Source organism: Capra hircus, chromosome 6 (genome assembly GCF_001704415.2).
Source record: "Capra hircus breed San Clemente chromosome 6, ASM170441v1, whole genome shotgun sequence".
NCBI lineage: Eukaryota > Metazoa > Chordata > Mammalia > Artiodactyla > Bovidae > Capra > Capra hircus.
The window spans coordinates 30603280-30621326 of NC_030813.1; the positions used below are offsets into that span (position 1 = coordinate 30603280).

An 18047-nucleotide genomic window follows, 5' to 3' on the forward strand; every position below is an offset into this window, starting at 1 on the left:
CTGTCCTGAAAGTCCTGGTTATATCTAGCATATAATTAAATGCTAAGTCGAACAGTATAAACTTGTCACAGGAGTTTGGGGTGGGGGGAATGAACAAATTGAAAGTTAGAAAAGACTACGGGGGGATGATGAGCTTCAGTATGGCGTCCGAGGATGTGGAGGCACTCACTGGCAGTGAAGATTGGGAGGGCATTCCATATGAAGCCAAGTTTGTAAGAGGAAAAAAAGGCATGTGAGGGACAGTAAGAAACCTGTCTTAAATGGAAAGATAGCATCTTCTGATGAGTACTGATGATCTGAGGAGGACAACCAGATTGGGCCTGGGTCACAGAGAGCCTAATCCTCTGAGCAGAGGTCTTCAGTCTAGATGCAACCTCACAGCACATGATGCTGGCACCCAGCGTGGGTCCTCTGGAACCAGTCTACTGGTTTGGTACATTCAGCTCCAAGGTGCTCCCTATATTGCTAATGGTTCACACAGCAACTTTCTGTGGAAGCCACAGAAGCTCCTAGCCCTCCCCTGCATACACACACACACACACACACACACACTTCCAGGACAATGGTGACCAATGACTAACAAATGCAGGGGAGAGGAGACAAAAACCCAGTTCCGTCAAGACAAGACTCACTCCATGGTACAATGTTGTTCCCAAGCTTTCTCCTGGGGCAAGCTGAAGATAGACATCCCTGAAACCATATCCTTGCTCATCTCAGTTTCTTCTTCCCAGTCCTGCTTCATCCACTCCCTTGTAAGTAACATATGAAACAACTCTCTTGAGAAATCACTTGTACATGAATCCCATCTCAGGTTCTGCTTCTAGGGAAACCAAACTAAAGACAAGTCTGTAAAGGAGAGTACTAGACAGTCATGAAGAAATCAGAGAAAGCACTGTTGTAGGTTATTCAATTTGGAAGGAGAATCCTGAGCAGACTAGTGGGTGAGAGATGGAATAAAGACAGTAAGGTGACTGGAAGCCAAGTAAGGATGTTGTTGTTCAAATTCATAAATGAGTGGGAAAAAAATTTTTGCTTTAATATAAGAAAGAGAACTTAGGAATAAAATGGCCTTAGTATAGGGAAAGATTAGAGATAACTCTTCAAAGTTTTATTTTTTTCATAAAAAAGCAAAAAGTATTTCTTCAGTAGCATTGTGAGGGTTATACCATGACTTCTCTTAAATGCAAATCTCTTTCAGGCTGACATAACCTAACACAAGACGTGTTTAAAAAATTGAGAACAATAACAATGAAAAACAGGACTCTAAAATTCTCTCTCATATTGTGGGTCTCTGAATATCCATACTCAGATATATGAGGATAAGATTAAGTAGTATCTCCAAGTATTTGCAACAAGTTGGCTTGTAAGATTCTGCATTTAAGTAGCCTAAAAGAATCTATATTAAAATTAGTAGCAGATTACTCAAACTAGAAACCCATCCAAACAGGGTAACATCTGGTTTTCATCTACTCTCGTGGAACCTAGAAGTCTTTTCAACAGAAAATAAGATACTGTACTAGGTCATAAAACAGTCAGCACAATATGAAAACAAGTAGGCTACTATGAAAGAAACCATATACAGCCCAGAAAAAAAGTTTATACCACACATAAGCTTTCACTTGCGAATAGCAGAAACAACCTAACAACATCCTTGCTTTGTTGTGTTGGTATCTCATGACACATTAAGTTTCTTAACTTCTTGGTTCCCTTTCAAAATTCATACTTAGTAAAAATGCCTATTTTCTCTTAATTAGTAACAATTTTTGTGTTACATGTCTCAATATATAGAACAAAAACTATCAAAATAGAACTTTTTAGCAAGGTTATTTTTTCTCATTGATTACTTTTGTATCCACTGAAATGTACAGCTACTAGCTTTCAAAATTTAAATACACATTAACTTTGATTCAACAGTCCCACTGAAAGGAATTTCACACATAGAAACACACAAAGACATACAGACATACAGACAGATACACACACACGCCCCCAAATGGGAACTGGTCAGAAAGTCATGATACAGCAGAGTAATCTCTAAGTTTTTCTAGATTTCTCCTATTCACTTTTAAGACAAAATTGATACTCATCCAGAAAATTACATATAATTTATCTTCTATATATCCTTTAAATCCTCCCAGGAGAGACTCCAAGAATAAAAAGGCTTCATAGTTAAAAATAATAGGAAGATATAGCATACATTATTCCCCTCATAAAGACTCATAATAAAAACAACAATTTATGGAAGACTATGAGATGTTTTGGAGAAGGAAATGGTAACCCACTCCAGTATTTTTGCCTGGGAAATTCCATGGACAGGGTAGCCTGGTGGGCACAGTCCATGGGGTCACAAGAGGGTTGCACATGACTTACCGACTAAACGATGACAACGGCATGAGAAACGGCATTTTCCAAATTTTATAGAACAGAGAACCTTTCCATTAATACAATTATCAAAAGAAAGCCTTGCTTAAAACCCTTCATGACCACCTGGTAAACCTTCCTTATAAATGTACAGCTTCACAGCCCTCATTCAAGAACCCTCCTATTCTCTCTTTCCCCTACTTTCCCCTCAACCCAAGACACTGAAGTGGTCCTAACCTTGTATTTCATAATAATCATAGAAAACTGGTTAATATATAATTCTCGGTCCTTACTTCCAGATAGTCGGATTCCTAGCAGTATTTTTTTTCTTTTTTCTTTATTTATTTTAATTGGAGGCTAATTACTTTACAATATTGTGGTGGTTTTTACCATACCTTCACATGAATCAGCCATGGGTGTACATGAGTTCCCCATCCTGAACCTCCCTCCCCACCCCATCCCTCAGGGTCATCCCAGTGCACCAGCCCTGGGCACCCTGTGTCATGCATTGAACCTGGACTGGTGATCTATTTCACATATGATAATATACATGTTTCAACACTATTCTCACAAATCATCCCACTCTCGCCTTCTCCCACAGAGTCCAAAAATCTATTCTTTACATCCGTGTCTCTTCTGCTGTCTTACATATAGGGTCATCATTACCATCTTTCTAAATTCCATATGTATGCATTAATATACTGTATTGGTGTTTCTCTTTCTGACTTACTTCACTCTGTATAATAGGCTCCAGTTTCATCCACCTCATCAGAACTGATTCAAATGCATTCTTTTTAATGGCTGAGTAATATTCCATTTTGTATATGTACCACAGCTTTCTTATCCATTCATCTGCCAATGGACATCTAGGTTGCCTCCATGTCCTGGCTATTGTAAACAGTGCTGTGATGAACACTGGGGTACACGCATCTCTTTCAATTCTGGTTTCCTCGGTGTGTATGCCCAGCAGTGGGATTGCTGGGTTGTATGGCAGTTCTATTTCCAGTTTTTTAAGAAATCTCCACACTGTTCTCCATAGTGGCTGTACAAGTTTCCTAGAAGTATTTCTAAGAAGCAATTCAGGTGATCTCAATACAGTTCAAATGTTGGGATGCTGAAAAGACCTGATATAATACAATCAACAAGATGTTTAGCTATTTTAAAATTGAAACCAAACTAAGTTCAGAAAATCTGGACCTCAAATAAATGTATTAAAATTATATTTTTCCATCCAGGGGTAAAAAGGCAAAAAACATGGTAAAAGAAGAGCCAAATTTTTTAAAAAATACCTTTTAATACACTGTCTAGAATATTAAGGTCAAGAGTTTTACCCTATAACAAGAATCCTTAGGCTGCATTCTACTGAGAAATTGCAGAAATTCTTAAACTCTCTGAAACTATACACACAATAGTTATGAGTATGCAAATACATGGCTTATAACCAAAGCTTTCACCAGTTCTCATACTGCTCAATACCCAATTTAAAAGTTATTCTATTTCTTATTTATTTCCCTGAAACAACGGCAGTAGAAACTGCTTCTTACTTAACAACATGAATCAGACACACAAAAACACATTTGTCAGTGTTGTTTTCTCTATCAGAACCAAATGAAAAAAATTTACCTTTGCAGAGTCATATTCAAAGAGTCTGTACAACCCTTAATCTTGTTCTGGGCTTCCAGATGAGTCATGCCATGGGCACTTATTCCATCAATGCTGAGAACCACGTCACCTATTCTTACGTTTGCCTGGGATGCTTTTCCACCATCTTTTAGCTGTAAAAAATATATTTCATTAGGACTGTCATTCTTTAAAAATAAACACAGATGAAAATTATGCTGTTGTCATATCAAAAGAAATATATACTCATATACTACTAGTCAAAGTAATACAAATTTTCTTACTTAACAGGTAAAGTAAAAATTCAAATGACTTTCATACTTATTTTCTTAAATTTTTATTTGCTGTCTAAAACTCTAAAATAATTGTCTGAGAGTCTTTGGTAATTTCTCCATTTCTTTATTGTGTAACAGGAGTGTGTGATCGTTACAAATGAGGAAGAGAAGTAGCCAAGGAAACCACATCTCAGGGGGAAAAAAGTAATCTGAATAGGGTATTTAATACTCTTTCAGAAATAAGTTTTAAAACTCTTTTAAACAGCTGTATTTTAGTTTCAGCACAAAGATTAATACAGATGGAGGACGTACTAAAAAATCCTTCCTGTTGAGTCCAACTTGTGACCAGTGTTTGAGGGACTGAACTCTTTTAGATCACAGGCCCAAATATCTTTTATGCTGGACGGGCTTCTTGTTCCAGGCATTTAGCAGGAGGGGAAGAAAACCAGTTGCGTCTGAGACTGTCAGACTTGATTGTGTACCACAGTCTTTAATTCCCAATCTTTCTTCCCTTCCTTACGAAACGTTATGCATGTTTACATTTAGTTTGATCTCCTTCAAACTTCATGCGGATCTATTTCATTGCTCCAAAAGGAGCAAACAAATATAAAATGACAGTAAAATGGAGGATGATGCATTTTTAATCGATACTCAGAACTGAAGAACAAGTACAAATCAAAAGGAACCATTCTAATTAAAATGACAAGCTCAGAATTCAGTTAAATACAAGTAGATTGCACTAAATATGGGTTGTTGGAAGAACTCATATTCTTGAGACTAGACCTGAAAAAGGAAGAAAATAAGCAGTATTTCTCTAATGTTGGTGTTGTAATTTCTCTAATACTGTTGTTGTTTAGTCCCTAAATCATATCTGACTCTTTGTGACCTCACAGACTATAGCCCGCCAGGCTCCTCTGCCCATGGGAGTTACCAGGCAAGAATACTGGAGTGGGTTGCTATTTCCTTCTCAAGGAATCTTTCTGACCCAGGGATAGAACCTACATCTGTCTGACAGGCAGATTCTTTACCACTGAGCCACCAGGGAAGCCCACTTTCTCTAAAAATTGGAAGTAAAGATCTTAAGCAGAGTTTCTATTTGGGATGAACAAAACTTCTGGAAATGAATAGTGGTGATGGCTGCACAACACTGGTTACTGGAGTGCTGCGGTGCTAAGTCACTCAGTCGTGTCCAACTCTGTGCAACCCTATGGACTATAGCCCACCAGGCTCCTCTGTCCATGGGATTCTCCAGGCAAGAATACTGGAGTGGGTGCCCTCCTCCAGAGGATCTTCCCAACCCAGGGATCGAACCCACATCTCTTACATTTCCTGCATTAGCAGGTGGGTTCTTTACGAACACAACAGTGTAAAAGCAATTAATGTTTGTGCACTTTAAAAATGGCTAAAATGTCTTTTATGATAAGTATATTTTACCACAACTTTTTAAAAACTAAGTGTTTTAGAGCACATTTTTCTAAAATTACAATTCGATTCAAAGAAAAACATCCCTCAGCAAACTGAACAATGGCTGAGTGCTGGAATTCATAATTTGGAAGCAAAGCAATAATACAAGTGAATACTGTATGTTCCGTAGGCTTTGATTACCATCAATTCTCTAATTCTTTCCTTAAAAATAATGATCAAGGCAGATAAATCCTAGTGTACAAGAACAACTATTTGGATCTAAAATCAAGGAAACAGTATTGACTATTAGATCCATCCAGGCAGGCCCATGCCTGTGTTTCTCTCCCACTGTTCTAAAGCTAGAAGTGTGCCTGATACTACAGACCATCATAAAATACATGCTGAATGAATGGATGCCATTTGTCATCTAACACGGGCAAAATCTATCATTTGTTATAAATTGTGAAGTCAGGAAGAACTAAAATTTCCAATTTGAAATCTATTTCATTTAACATATAACTATCAAATGACGGACAAAGTTCTTGAAATTAGTAAGAAAAAATATCTATTTGAGCCAGGATATGTAAAGTCTAGGCTTCCCAGATGACGTTAGTGGCAAAGAACCTGCCTGCCAATGCAGGAGTTGATATAAGAGACTCAGGTTCGATCCCTGGGTCAGGAAAATCCCCTAGAGTAGGAAATGGCAACCCATGCCAGTATTCTTGCCTGCAGAATTCATGGACAGAGGAGCCTGGCAGGCTATAGTCCATGGAGTCTCAAAGACGGGACATGACTGCAGCAACTTACCACACACAGCACACATATAAAATCCAACAGATACAAAATATAAAAAAAGATTTCAAGCCTTTCAATGAAATATTCTCTATTATAATATAAATGTAGTACATAGAGTTGCCAGTTGATCAACATGAGTTTGAACTGCATGGGTCCACTTATATGAGGATTTTTTTCAATAGTGAATACAACAGTACTACACAATCCATGGCTGGTTGAACCCAGGGATGCAGAACCATAGATATGGAGGAACCAAACTGTATATACAGAGAACAGACTGTAAATTACAGGCAGATTTTCAATTTCACAGAGGGTCAGTGCTCTTAATCTCTAACAGTTCAAGGGTCAACTATAGTGATTTTGTTTTCATCATTGTACTAATGTAAACAAACAACTCCTCTCAGTTGTCCAGATATTTAAAGGTAACAAAAATTAATGAAATGCAGACAATAAAGAAATAAAATTTCCATAGTAGTAAAACATTGAAATTTAACACATATCTAATTTATCAACATAGCTATATTACATACACATGTATATATATATACATACATACATATAGACACACATTTTATTATATACTATATGACTGACAAAGTAATACCAAAATTCAATAAAAATTAAATGAATCTAATTTGAATTCCAGGATCAAGGATCAAGAAGAAAAAAATTAAGATACAATTTTATTAAGTATATTTTAAAATACTGTATAGACAGAAACATTTATTAAAATGTGTATGTGTCAAGAGTAAGAAAAAGTCTTTAAAAATAATAATACCTAAATTAAATACTACAGCTTTACTGTATTGAATGATAGGTGTGAAATGTCTTTTAATACTCAGTATTTTTATTAATTATAAAATATTAATTATTTAATTAAATAACAAATACTAACTGTTACTCTCTCCTGCAGAGAACTAAACTGTTTAAATTATGAAGGACATTTCCAAGAAAACAATTCCTAAAGCTATAATAGCGATGCCACTGCTTTCCATGGGACTTACTTGTAGGGTTTTATAAAGATTATGGGAGATAATAGCTTAATAAATGTTATCTGTTATTATTTTCTCTTGATCTCAGATGACTAACCCAAGAAATGTAGAGGCTGAACTCTCCAAATTCCGTGTCATTTCCTTCATCTTATTTCCATACTGGTGGCCCAACTACCATCTCACACTGAAGAGTTCCATCATGTTAACTATTTATAAAATGAGGGTGGAAAGGCTGCAAATATTTTCTGCTTCCTACAATGGAGAATAAAGTTGAAGCCTGATATACAAGCAATTTATATTCTGTAGTCAACCTGTTTACAACTTCAAAACAAGCTCCTCAGGGATCATATTTTACACTATGTCTTCTCAAGAGCCTTGAATATTGTAGGTATTAGAAAAATATCTGATCAAATCATAGTAAATAAGGAATCAATAAATCCATCCATCAGATTAATATGCTAAATTCTGATGAAATATACTTAATTCAACAAAGAGAAAAAAATAATTTTAATCTGAAAATGAGAATCTTCAGTTGAACATTAGGCTGAGCTAAGCTAAGAAAAGTCAAAAATCAAACTACATTTCCAACAGAACCAAGTAAACACATTTCAGACACATAGCTAATATATTTTCCCTAGAATTTCCAAAGAAATGTCACAACTCCCCTTAGTAACTTTAAGTGCTGTTGTACAATCACCAAGCTGTGTCCGACTCTTTGTGACCCCATGGACTGCAGTACACTAGGCTTCCCTGTTCACTATTTTCCGAAGTTTGTTCAAACTCATGTCTATTGAGTCAGTGATGCCATCCATTCATTTCATCCTCTGCCGCTCCCTTCTCTTGTCATCAATCTTTTCCAGCATCAGGAAATTTTCCAGTGAGTCGGCACTTCATATCAGGTGGCCAAAGTCACGGAGTTTCAGCTTAGAAAGAATTTAATTGTATTTAATCTCAAACCTTTCTCAATTGTCAGAAATGTAAACAGATGTCCACTGCCATCTGTACTTTTCATGTTATTTAAACTGTCAAACTCCTTTTTGCCTACAGTTTTTTTGAGCTTAGTAATATTAATTTTTTTGAGTTTCTGACATGAACGTATTTTCTAAATCTCTAACCATCTCTATTATTCAATATTTAGGCTTTCTACTCACTATTAAAGAGCAGAAAGAGCCTAAACTAATGCCAGTGGAAAAGGCCCAATGCATAGGAACAAATGTAAGACTTGTTAAAGATGGCATCTCACTGAAAACTCCCATGACCTTTAATTTATCCCCAGAACTACTTCCTCAAGGCAGCCACTCAATGGAAAGATGAAATTTCCCCCTTAATTGGGTAGGATGTATCACTATTATAAATTGTGAGCAGCTAAGAAAAGACTACAAGGTCACTTGTTATTTGCATAGTTCATTTCTTCTTTGTTGTGGCAAGTCTAAATAGCTTGCATTTGTTTGAGGCAGTCAGTAACAACTTTCTGTCACCAATAAATCTTGGCCATATTATAGGACAGCTATAAGTATGTGTGTATTTCATAAATGCACAATGTGTAGGAAGGAAGCAGTCAAGGGAGGCTCCTGGGTCCAGTCCAGAATAAATCAAATTAATCACAAACAAATGCTTCTCTTTTGATCTTTAAATACATTTTTCAGTACCATTGTCCAATTTTCCATAAACTTAATTGTAGCTGTATGCTTCTTTAAAAACACTGCTTTGTGGTCTCACTTAAGTTGTAAGCAGACATGGCTGCAAATGTTGGAACAACCTTTGAGCTTCGCTTTACTGATGCAGAAAGCAGGCTAACTACCTGCTCTTCAAGAGAGAATGGGATCTGTACTGAGCTTCCCCATTAACTCAGATAAGAAAGCATCTAATATTAATCACCTGCACTTGGATCTAAACCTCAGCCCTAGGGCTACACTTTAACCTTCTTAATTATGGACTATAAGAAGTCCTCTCTTGAAAGATAGCCCAGTCTTCAGTAAGCAGAGGGATAGACTGTTTGTGTATGTGTGACTGTGTGTCTGTGTGTTCATGTGCACCCATGTGTGTGTGATGTGGGGAGGAAGATATAGGAGAAAATGGCATCACAGACGTGGGCTTCCCTCATCTTGCTGTGACTGGGAAATACCCAAAAGTAAATTTTCTTCAGCTGTTTTAGATGGATAGCTCCTCTCACATAGTCTCTTTCTGTCCTAAGAGATGACCCAGAAAAAGTAAATAAAACTATTTACTGAGCACCAACAATAAGTGAAGGATCCTGGGAGACCCATCATCATCCCTCACCACTATCAGGCGGTTTTACTCTGCTTGGCAGATGGGAAAAGAGAACTCCACAGCAAGAACACAGTTTCAAGAAAAGATTCTGAAGTTAAGCAAACATGAGTTCATACTATGCTTGGTCCTCTATTAAGTGTGCACCATGGGTTTACCAGGCTTCTCTAGGCTTCAGATATTTCTTCCTGAAAATGGGGACTAGGATTTCACTTGCCTCACAGAGCTACTGAGCAGATTAAATGAAGCACCAGCACAGCACATGGGTTTCCCTGGTGGCTAAGATGGTAAAGAATCTGCCTGTGATACAGGAGATGAAGATTCGATTCCTGGGTCGAGAGGATCCCCTGGCGAAGAGAATGGCTACCCACTCCAGTATTCTTGCCTGGAGAATTCATGGACAGAGAAGCCTGGTGGGCTACAGTCCATGGGGTGGCAGAGTCAGACACAGCTGAGCGGCTAACACACACGCACAGTACACAGCCTGCACAGTAAATGCTCACTGTCATTATCACAATATGCCATCAATTCACATGTGCTGGACACCTACTTCAAGGACCTACAGGGCAGGGAAGACAACTTTTCAAGCTGATCAGCCAGGCTTATTTTTCCCTTTCCTACTTAAAGGAAGACCAAACACCCCTCTTCTCTTCCCTCTGCTTCTCTAAGCCTAAATTTTCTCTTCACTTAGCCAAGAGCTTGATACAATCCTGAATCAGAACCCCAGCTCACAGGCCCACCCTGCTTGCTCACTACTATTCAAGTCTGAATTTTTCAAACTCTATTCCCCCAAGATGGTGGCCTCATGATCAGCACCCAGGACAGTCTGGCACTGTACCAAAAGGCCAAAGAACAAGAACCAATAAGGTGATACTGGTGAAGAAATCTTGAGTTAGGGGTCAGGGAAGGAGAGGAAGGAAAGCAAACAAAAGAACACATAACAAGGGAGGGCGCTGGGAAGAAGGCAGAACAAAGAACCAAGGACATGAACGAAGAAAGTTATGAGATGGCCCAGGTTTGGGGCCCAGGCCTTCTCTCTGAGTGTGTTGTACATCACTGCATTTGTGCAAAATAATATGCAAATTGAATACAACAGCAGAATAGTAATTAAAGAGCAAGAAGGTCTTATACTTTGATTTGAACAATTATGATAAAATAACCTACACGACTATAATTAATAGCTATGATGCAGAGCCAATTAACTCAGGGTAATATTTATGTATGCCATTAAATGTGTCATTAACTTTATTGGACTCAAGTAAAATTTACAACTAAACTTTTCCCAAATGCTTAGCCTCTATACAAATTTGTAGTTCCAACAGTATTTCTTCTTTAAACTTTTTAACAGAAGAAGAAAGTAGCACCACACCCTTAGAAAAGCGCATCAAAATTAAATATTATCTCAAGAGAGAATATCACTTAGATGAGAACCTCCAAGATAAACTGAAAAGAAACCTGTTTTATCCACAAAGCAGTAAACTACTTGGGATTGTCAGGCATTATAGATATACCTGTTAAACTAATCCTTCCCCATATCTATCACCTCTTAAGAGTATATCATAGAAACAAACCAATCATTGAATTCTTAGTAAAAAAACAAACAAAACAAAGAAAGCATTATAGAGCTTTCATTTTTAAAAATTAGAAGCCAACATGGCTGGTAACATTTTAAATAAATCTAACTACCTAAGATTTCTCTATAAAATGCACATTTAATACAGCTGCTACATTGCACAAAGATTTTTCATAAAAAGGCAAAATGTATAACTACAGCAGTGACTCCAGTACTACCTTAGAATTCTCTAATGAAAAGTATCCTTCCAAATCATAGGGAATTTTCAATATATACAAAAAAATCTCTTACTTGTCTTCCCTTGAAAATAAGTCAATAGTTACAAACCTCAGAAAGTAAGTGCCAGCAATAAAAATGACTTTTTGAAAATATATGTGCCCAAGAATATTACAAAGATCATTTTACAGTACAGATAACATAAGTCAGTTGCTTACTGACAACAATTTATGCTGATTCAAAAGAAATTTACTTCGGTATTGATCCTATTACACGCTACAGGTAACAAGTAGGAAATAGGTACCTATCTACTGAATTATCGCCAATGTGCCAATTTCAACCTTCTGCATATTTTCAACAAATACGGAATGTTTGGAAATATGTGACCTTAAAACCATGGGTATGACAGGAATGCCATCAGGCTAGTAAATGTTAAAAAGGAACATAAATATGACAGTTAGAGAAAGAAACACTAACAGAAATTTCCCATGTCCAAAAGCCATGGGAACTAAATCCTGGGAAAATAAAAGCTATTGTTTTTCTAAGTGCCATTACCAAAATTCAGAGAAATACATATACTAAGAAAAAAATTATATCAATCTGACCAAAGGATCTTCATGAGACAGAAGAAAGCATAGAGAAAAATCTCATTTTAAAAAATACCTAATTAGTGGACAATATTTAAGTTTGCTTTAAAATCTATTTTCTGGTATCACCAACTGTAGAATAAATAATCTGAATCCAGACAGAAACCTATGGTTGAAACTACCCAGGTATTTATCTCCCACATGCTTTCCAGAATACTGAGAATGTGATTCTTTATACTACCATGCCCCATAAAAACATAAGACTGAATGAACACAACTCCAAATGAAAATTCGCAGAACTTGCCTTCCTGCCAAATTACGAATGCTACTCAATCACCAAGAAATATCACAAACAAACAAAAATGGTCTGAGTTTTCAGCCACTCAAGTGAGCAGAACATTTGAGAAGTACTCTTTTTTTTTTCAAATCCCAGTTTATTCACTACCACTCCAGTCTTGCTAATCTGCTCTACATTACTCAGCACTCAAAGATGTTCTGTCTTGCACTGTTTATTGTTAGTGTTCAGTGTTGGCGCCTCAACCAGCCTACAAATGAAACTCAACAACATACAAAATGTCAGTCTCCAGCCTGAATGTGTAATATTAACATACCCCACTTTAACATCTTTTGTTTGCAATAAAATGATTTTGCTTTTTGCAGGTTAGAAATAAAACAAGCAATCACTGATGTCTCTCTTAAGTCTATAAAATCGTGACTCTGTGAGCACTGGTTATTTTAACCATGGACTCTATTTTGGCTTATGAGTCAAACTGTAATCAATTTTACCCAAAAGTCTGAGAACCCACCTTATATGGTAGCAATGAAGAGAATACCTCAAAGTATGTGTCATTATGCCTTACAAAACCAAATGGAAGAAAGGAAGTGATTACGCCTCTTTCCTTGTAGCCACTGAGCCACCTAGTTCGAACATGTTTGTTTTAGCAGCCTAAATGTATGTCCACAATGATTCCTTCCTAATTGAAATAATATCTTTATTATTCTCTACAGAGTGACCTAACAAAACAGAAACATGACTTCTTAAACTGTAATTCACTATTAATATGCCACAAAGCATTTTCATTTTACAGTTAATCCATATGTATTTTTAAAAGTCCTGCACTTCGTAGTTAACGTGAGAATATAATTCTACCAGAAATGTGAAAAGCATGGTGGTTTGTTAAAAAACAGTACAGCCACAAACATCTCAAAATCAAACAAATTTGTTACTTACAGAGAAATTAATGTTTCTATGTAGTCCACTCTACAATAATAAGGAACACAGTAAGAAATGGCACAGAGAGCTATAAAGGTTCAAAACCGTTTTAGTCAACTCTAAATTTACCTGAGAACAGATAACTGAAATTCACACATTTCAACCCTCCCTTCTCATAAGGTTCTTTTCAATGATGAGATGACTCCCCCTCAAAATTGTATGCAAACTGTGTGTAAGTATACATGTATTTTCCACTGAGATTGGTCCACAGTTTTCCCCAAATTCTCAAAGGCAACGAAGACCAAATGTTAAGAACTAATGATTTAATGAAACCTTAGAACAGTGTTTCTCAAAGTGTGGTTCCTAAACCACCAGAGTTAGCATATTTCAATGACAGAGGAAACAAATCACAAGCTTTCAAAACCCACAAACTAAACATGTTTCAAAACAAAACAAAAAAATCTGTCAGCATCAAGAAAATTTAATAACTCAGAACAGAATTATTAATATTTATGCAAAGTGGTGCAAAATCATGATTTTATGTGCTAATGGCAGGTAAGTTAAAGAGTTAGTCACTCCATCGTGTCCGGCTCTTGAGATCCCATGGACTGTAGTCCACTAGTCTCCTTTGTCCATGGGGATTTCCCAGACATGCATACTGGAGTGGGTTGCCATTCCCTTTTCCAGGGGATCTTCCTGACCCAGGGATCAAACCCAGGTCTCCCTTTTTGCAGGTGGATTCTTTACTGCCTGAGCCACCAGGGAAGTCTAAATGGCAGGTAAGTGTAGCTTAAAAAAATGAGGACTCGCTTTTAAACTTTTAAAATCTTCATAGCATAAATCACTAGCATTTAATAAGGGTCTATTTCAATGAGGCACTACCTTCAATACTGAATTCTCAGAACAGGCATGGCCCTTCCCCTCATCTACTGGTTTCTATTATTTCACTTTTCTCACCTGTATGCAGCTCTCCAGAAAGCAGTGCTCCTTGAACCATCTGTGGTGGAGGACACCACTTATGGGAAGTCCCCTCCCACCCACATTTGCCTTTACCAATTCTTCTGTAATCTACAATAAAGTACTTAAAAAATAAACTCAAAAGAAGTCACTCAAAATAAAAGACAAAATTATTTATCATCTAACTCAACAGATATAAAATTGTTCTGTCCAACTATGACAGTTCCTAGCTACTTACTCTTCATTTCTAACCTTATGTCATTTCAATCTATAACTGACAGTTGGCAGGTGAGCAGATCAGCAAGGATGCTCCTTCTAGGCAAGGACTATATCTTTTATTTCAAGTTCATCGTACCAAGACTTAAACGTAACACACAATAAACATCTGATGAGTTACCACACAGGAAATCAAAGGTATTTTGTAAATAGGCTATTATTTAATAATTCAACCTATTTCTACTTTGGGGGCTCATGTTAAAGTGATTAATAATACTGTTACCTTTATTTTGGCACACTTATCTGACTTTTTCTTTAGGAATCATTTCTAAACAGGTATGCACATTAACGGAGAAGGCAATGGCACCCCACTCCAGTACTCTTGCCTGGAAAATCCCATGGATGGAGGAGACTGGTAGGCTGCAGTCCATGGGGTCGCTAAGAGTCAGACACGACTGAGCGACTTCACTTTCACTTTTCCCTTTCATGCATTGGAGAAGGAAATGGCAACCCACTCCAGTGTTCTTGCCTGGAGAATCCCAGGGACGGGGGAGCCTGGTGGGCTGCCGTCTATAGGGTCGCACAGAGTCGGACACGAATGAAGCGACTTAGCAGCAGCAGCAGCATGCACATTAAAATGTTTGATCCATGACTCTAGACTGGCAGCAAGAATATCTGCAGACATTTACAATTCTGCAAACTTTGTATGATAGTGTCCATTATCCACACCCTTGCAGTCCTTAGTTTTGTAAAAAGAAACCTGAGGATAATTCTAATTCTACCACTGACAAACCCTGTGACCTTTGGCAAATCACTTATCCCTCTGGCCTCATTCTGCTCAGCTGTAAAGAGAGTTGGATCAAATGATCTAGGGTCCCTTTCACCTATAAACCATGATAAATATTTACAAAGACTTTACAACCTCTCATTAGTCTAAAGTCATTACAATTAGTATCCATTACTCAGGCACTAAAATAAATTTTGTGTTTTTCTCCAATTACTTCATACATATTATTCTCGACTCTTATTTCTCTATTATAAAACACTAAAATGGCAAACATGGGTGCTTTTCAAAAACCTGAAACTGTGTCAAAAACAAAAACTCAAAGGCTCGATTTTGGAGCTAATTAGGAGAGAAGAGAATCTAGTTTTATCTACTTTTTCAGATCCCAAATGAGTTTTTCTTTTAGAATGAATTAGTCTCAACAAGAATCTTCTTCCCACTGGTAGCAGTTGAGCCCTCTGGCAGCAGTTGAGCCCTCTGGCATTTAATGCTGAATTATGCCTTCATTCATTCATCATACATCTACTGAGTGAGGATGTATGGAGTAGATGCTAACGACAACAAGAATAAATTATTAGATTATTGGGGAAAGCAAATACTCATTTATCCCATCATTTAACAAATACTTGCCAGGTATCTACCGTGTGCCAGGCTATTCTAGACGTGGTGATACAACAAACAAAACGAGTCCTTGCCCTCATGGAACTTCAGTCAACAGGAAAGAGAAAATCAACATATAAACATGCAGATAAACTAATCAAATGTCAGGCATACAACAGACAGAACAGTATGTGACGATAAATAACTTCAGAAGAATTGAAGCCCACAAGTTGCTTCCACATCAACTCATGTGGGTCTTCTTAGAAGATTGCTTATATTTACAACTATCACTCCTGGATACCGTACTGTTTCCAAGAAATCCATGCCCGTCAACTCCTGGTTCCTTTCTGGGCTTTTTCTACCATGCGCTTTATCTCATCCCTTAAAGAAGACGGGTAAGTCTTCACCCCATTTCCATCTCTGAAAGTGCAATCTCAGCTTCCTTTGTGCAGTTGTAGCCTTTCAGAACTAAGAGTCATCAATGCTTAGACCCAGGGATTTAACATTTCTGTACATGAAATTATTTTATTTACCCTTCTTGGGATTTGTTGAGGGAAACAAAAAATCCTGGGAATCCTTTCCTTCCATCTCACTTTGTCTAGGTCAGAACTGCCATCAACACCCCTTTATGGGTCTCCTGTGTCTTTCCTACCATCCCAGGTTTATTTTTCTAGCCCAGTTATCCAGCTTGCACCGTTGGCTTTTATGGAGATAGCACCATATGATGGTATATCACTTCTAGCAGGTCTGATGTCACGAAACCCTGATTTACCCTAGATGTTTTATTCCCTCCACAGAAAGCAAACACATGATCATAAACAGCAGCTAGACATGGAAAGGAAATGCTCTCATGTCAGCACCACTATTTTTTTTTTCCTTTTTTAAACTAAAAGAAATTAGAGCAACACTGAAGGATTCCTGTTCCAGTGCGACTGGAATACTATCTGTGTCTTAGCTCTGGGCAACATGCGACCTGGCAGAGGGCATAGTGTTGACAGCAGTCAGGGAAAGTCTAGTAAGCAGTGTCACTGTTCCCAGCGGTGCAGTCTGCACAGAGGTGGGAGAGAGCGAGTGGAGGGGACTATGGTCTGGTCTGCCTGTAGAATACGCCTCAAGCACACTGTCTGCCGTGCCATCTTCACCTGTTTCCTGCATACTCCATCAGGACTTCAGAGTAAGAGCCCAGGGTCACTGAAAGATAAGGATTAAGACTGAGCCATTATTGCTAAAGAAAGGAAGAATTTTCTGGTAAATCTAGAAAGGTGGAGGTAGAGGTTAAAAATCTGTATAAATCAAAAATATCAATGCTACCACTACTGAAAGATAGAAGATCAATGTATTGCTTAAAAGTCTTTGAGTTAGATTATTAACAAGAATTAACAAAAATCCCATTCTTTCAGCAACTAGTGAGTACATGATATATACCAGGACGTAAGATACACTGCATGCATGCCTGCGTGTGCGTGTGTGATGCGTGTGACAGAGAGAAACTATGTGGAGGAGAGGGGACAGGAAGGGGGAGGTAACAGAGTTATATCATTAACTGTTAAAAGTATGTGTAATTAACATAATACTTACAAGACTATCATTTATTGACTATTCACCACATGCCAGGCACTATGCTAGGCACTTTTTTTTACAAGTTTTACAAAAGTTTCCATCCCACATGCAAAATGACAAAGATAGCAAATGAAAAAAACAACATTTGCTCTTCCATCTCTTCCAAACCACATTTGCCTTAACATTACCTCCATATATGCAAATATCCACTCAAAAAGTTAAATATTAAGAATACATTTCCAAGAAAATCTATCTGGCAACCCTCTGGTTAGTTGTTATTCTTCACTGACAATTATTGTAAGCCATGTCCCCAACTTCCAAGCAAGATGGAAAATAGCACACTACGTTACAATATTATTTGAGTTAGAAAACTCTTCCTCCAGGAGCAAAAACCTATAAACTAGTCCACTAAGTTCCCCAGCAACACTATTCAACATTATAGACTTAAACTAGAAACCAATGTGCTCAAATATGATGTCTAATAACTCAGAAACAGGTAAGAGACATATTCCTTGCAACAGATTCTTCAAGCAAAGGCACACTTCCTGAACAAAAATGGTTCCAGCAAGAAAACAATAGGATGGAAACAATTTTTTACTGAGAATTCTCTGAAGAGTTACAGCAAG

The 18047-nt window shown here is 37.4% G+C and overlaps 1 protein-coding gene across 8 annotated transcripts in view; it reads right to left on the minus strand.

Annotated features, from left to right (window-relative positions):
• The window catches only part of PDLIM5 (PDZ and LIM domain 5), a 239383-nt gene that overhangs the window by 162685 nt on the left and 58651 nt on the right, over positions 1–18047 (minus strand). For all 8 annotated transcript variants that reach the window (XM_018049298.1, XM_018049299.1, XM_018049300.1 and 5 more), the window contains exon 3: positions 3985–4136. In XM_018049298.1, coding sequence (XP_017904787.1) covers positions 3985–4136 — 152 coding nt within the window. The remainder of the gene's footprint in view (positions 1–3984; positions 4137–18047) is intronic.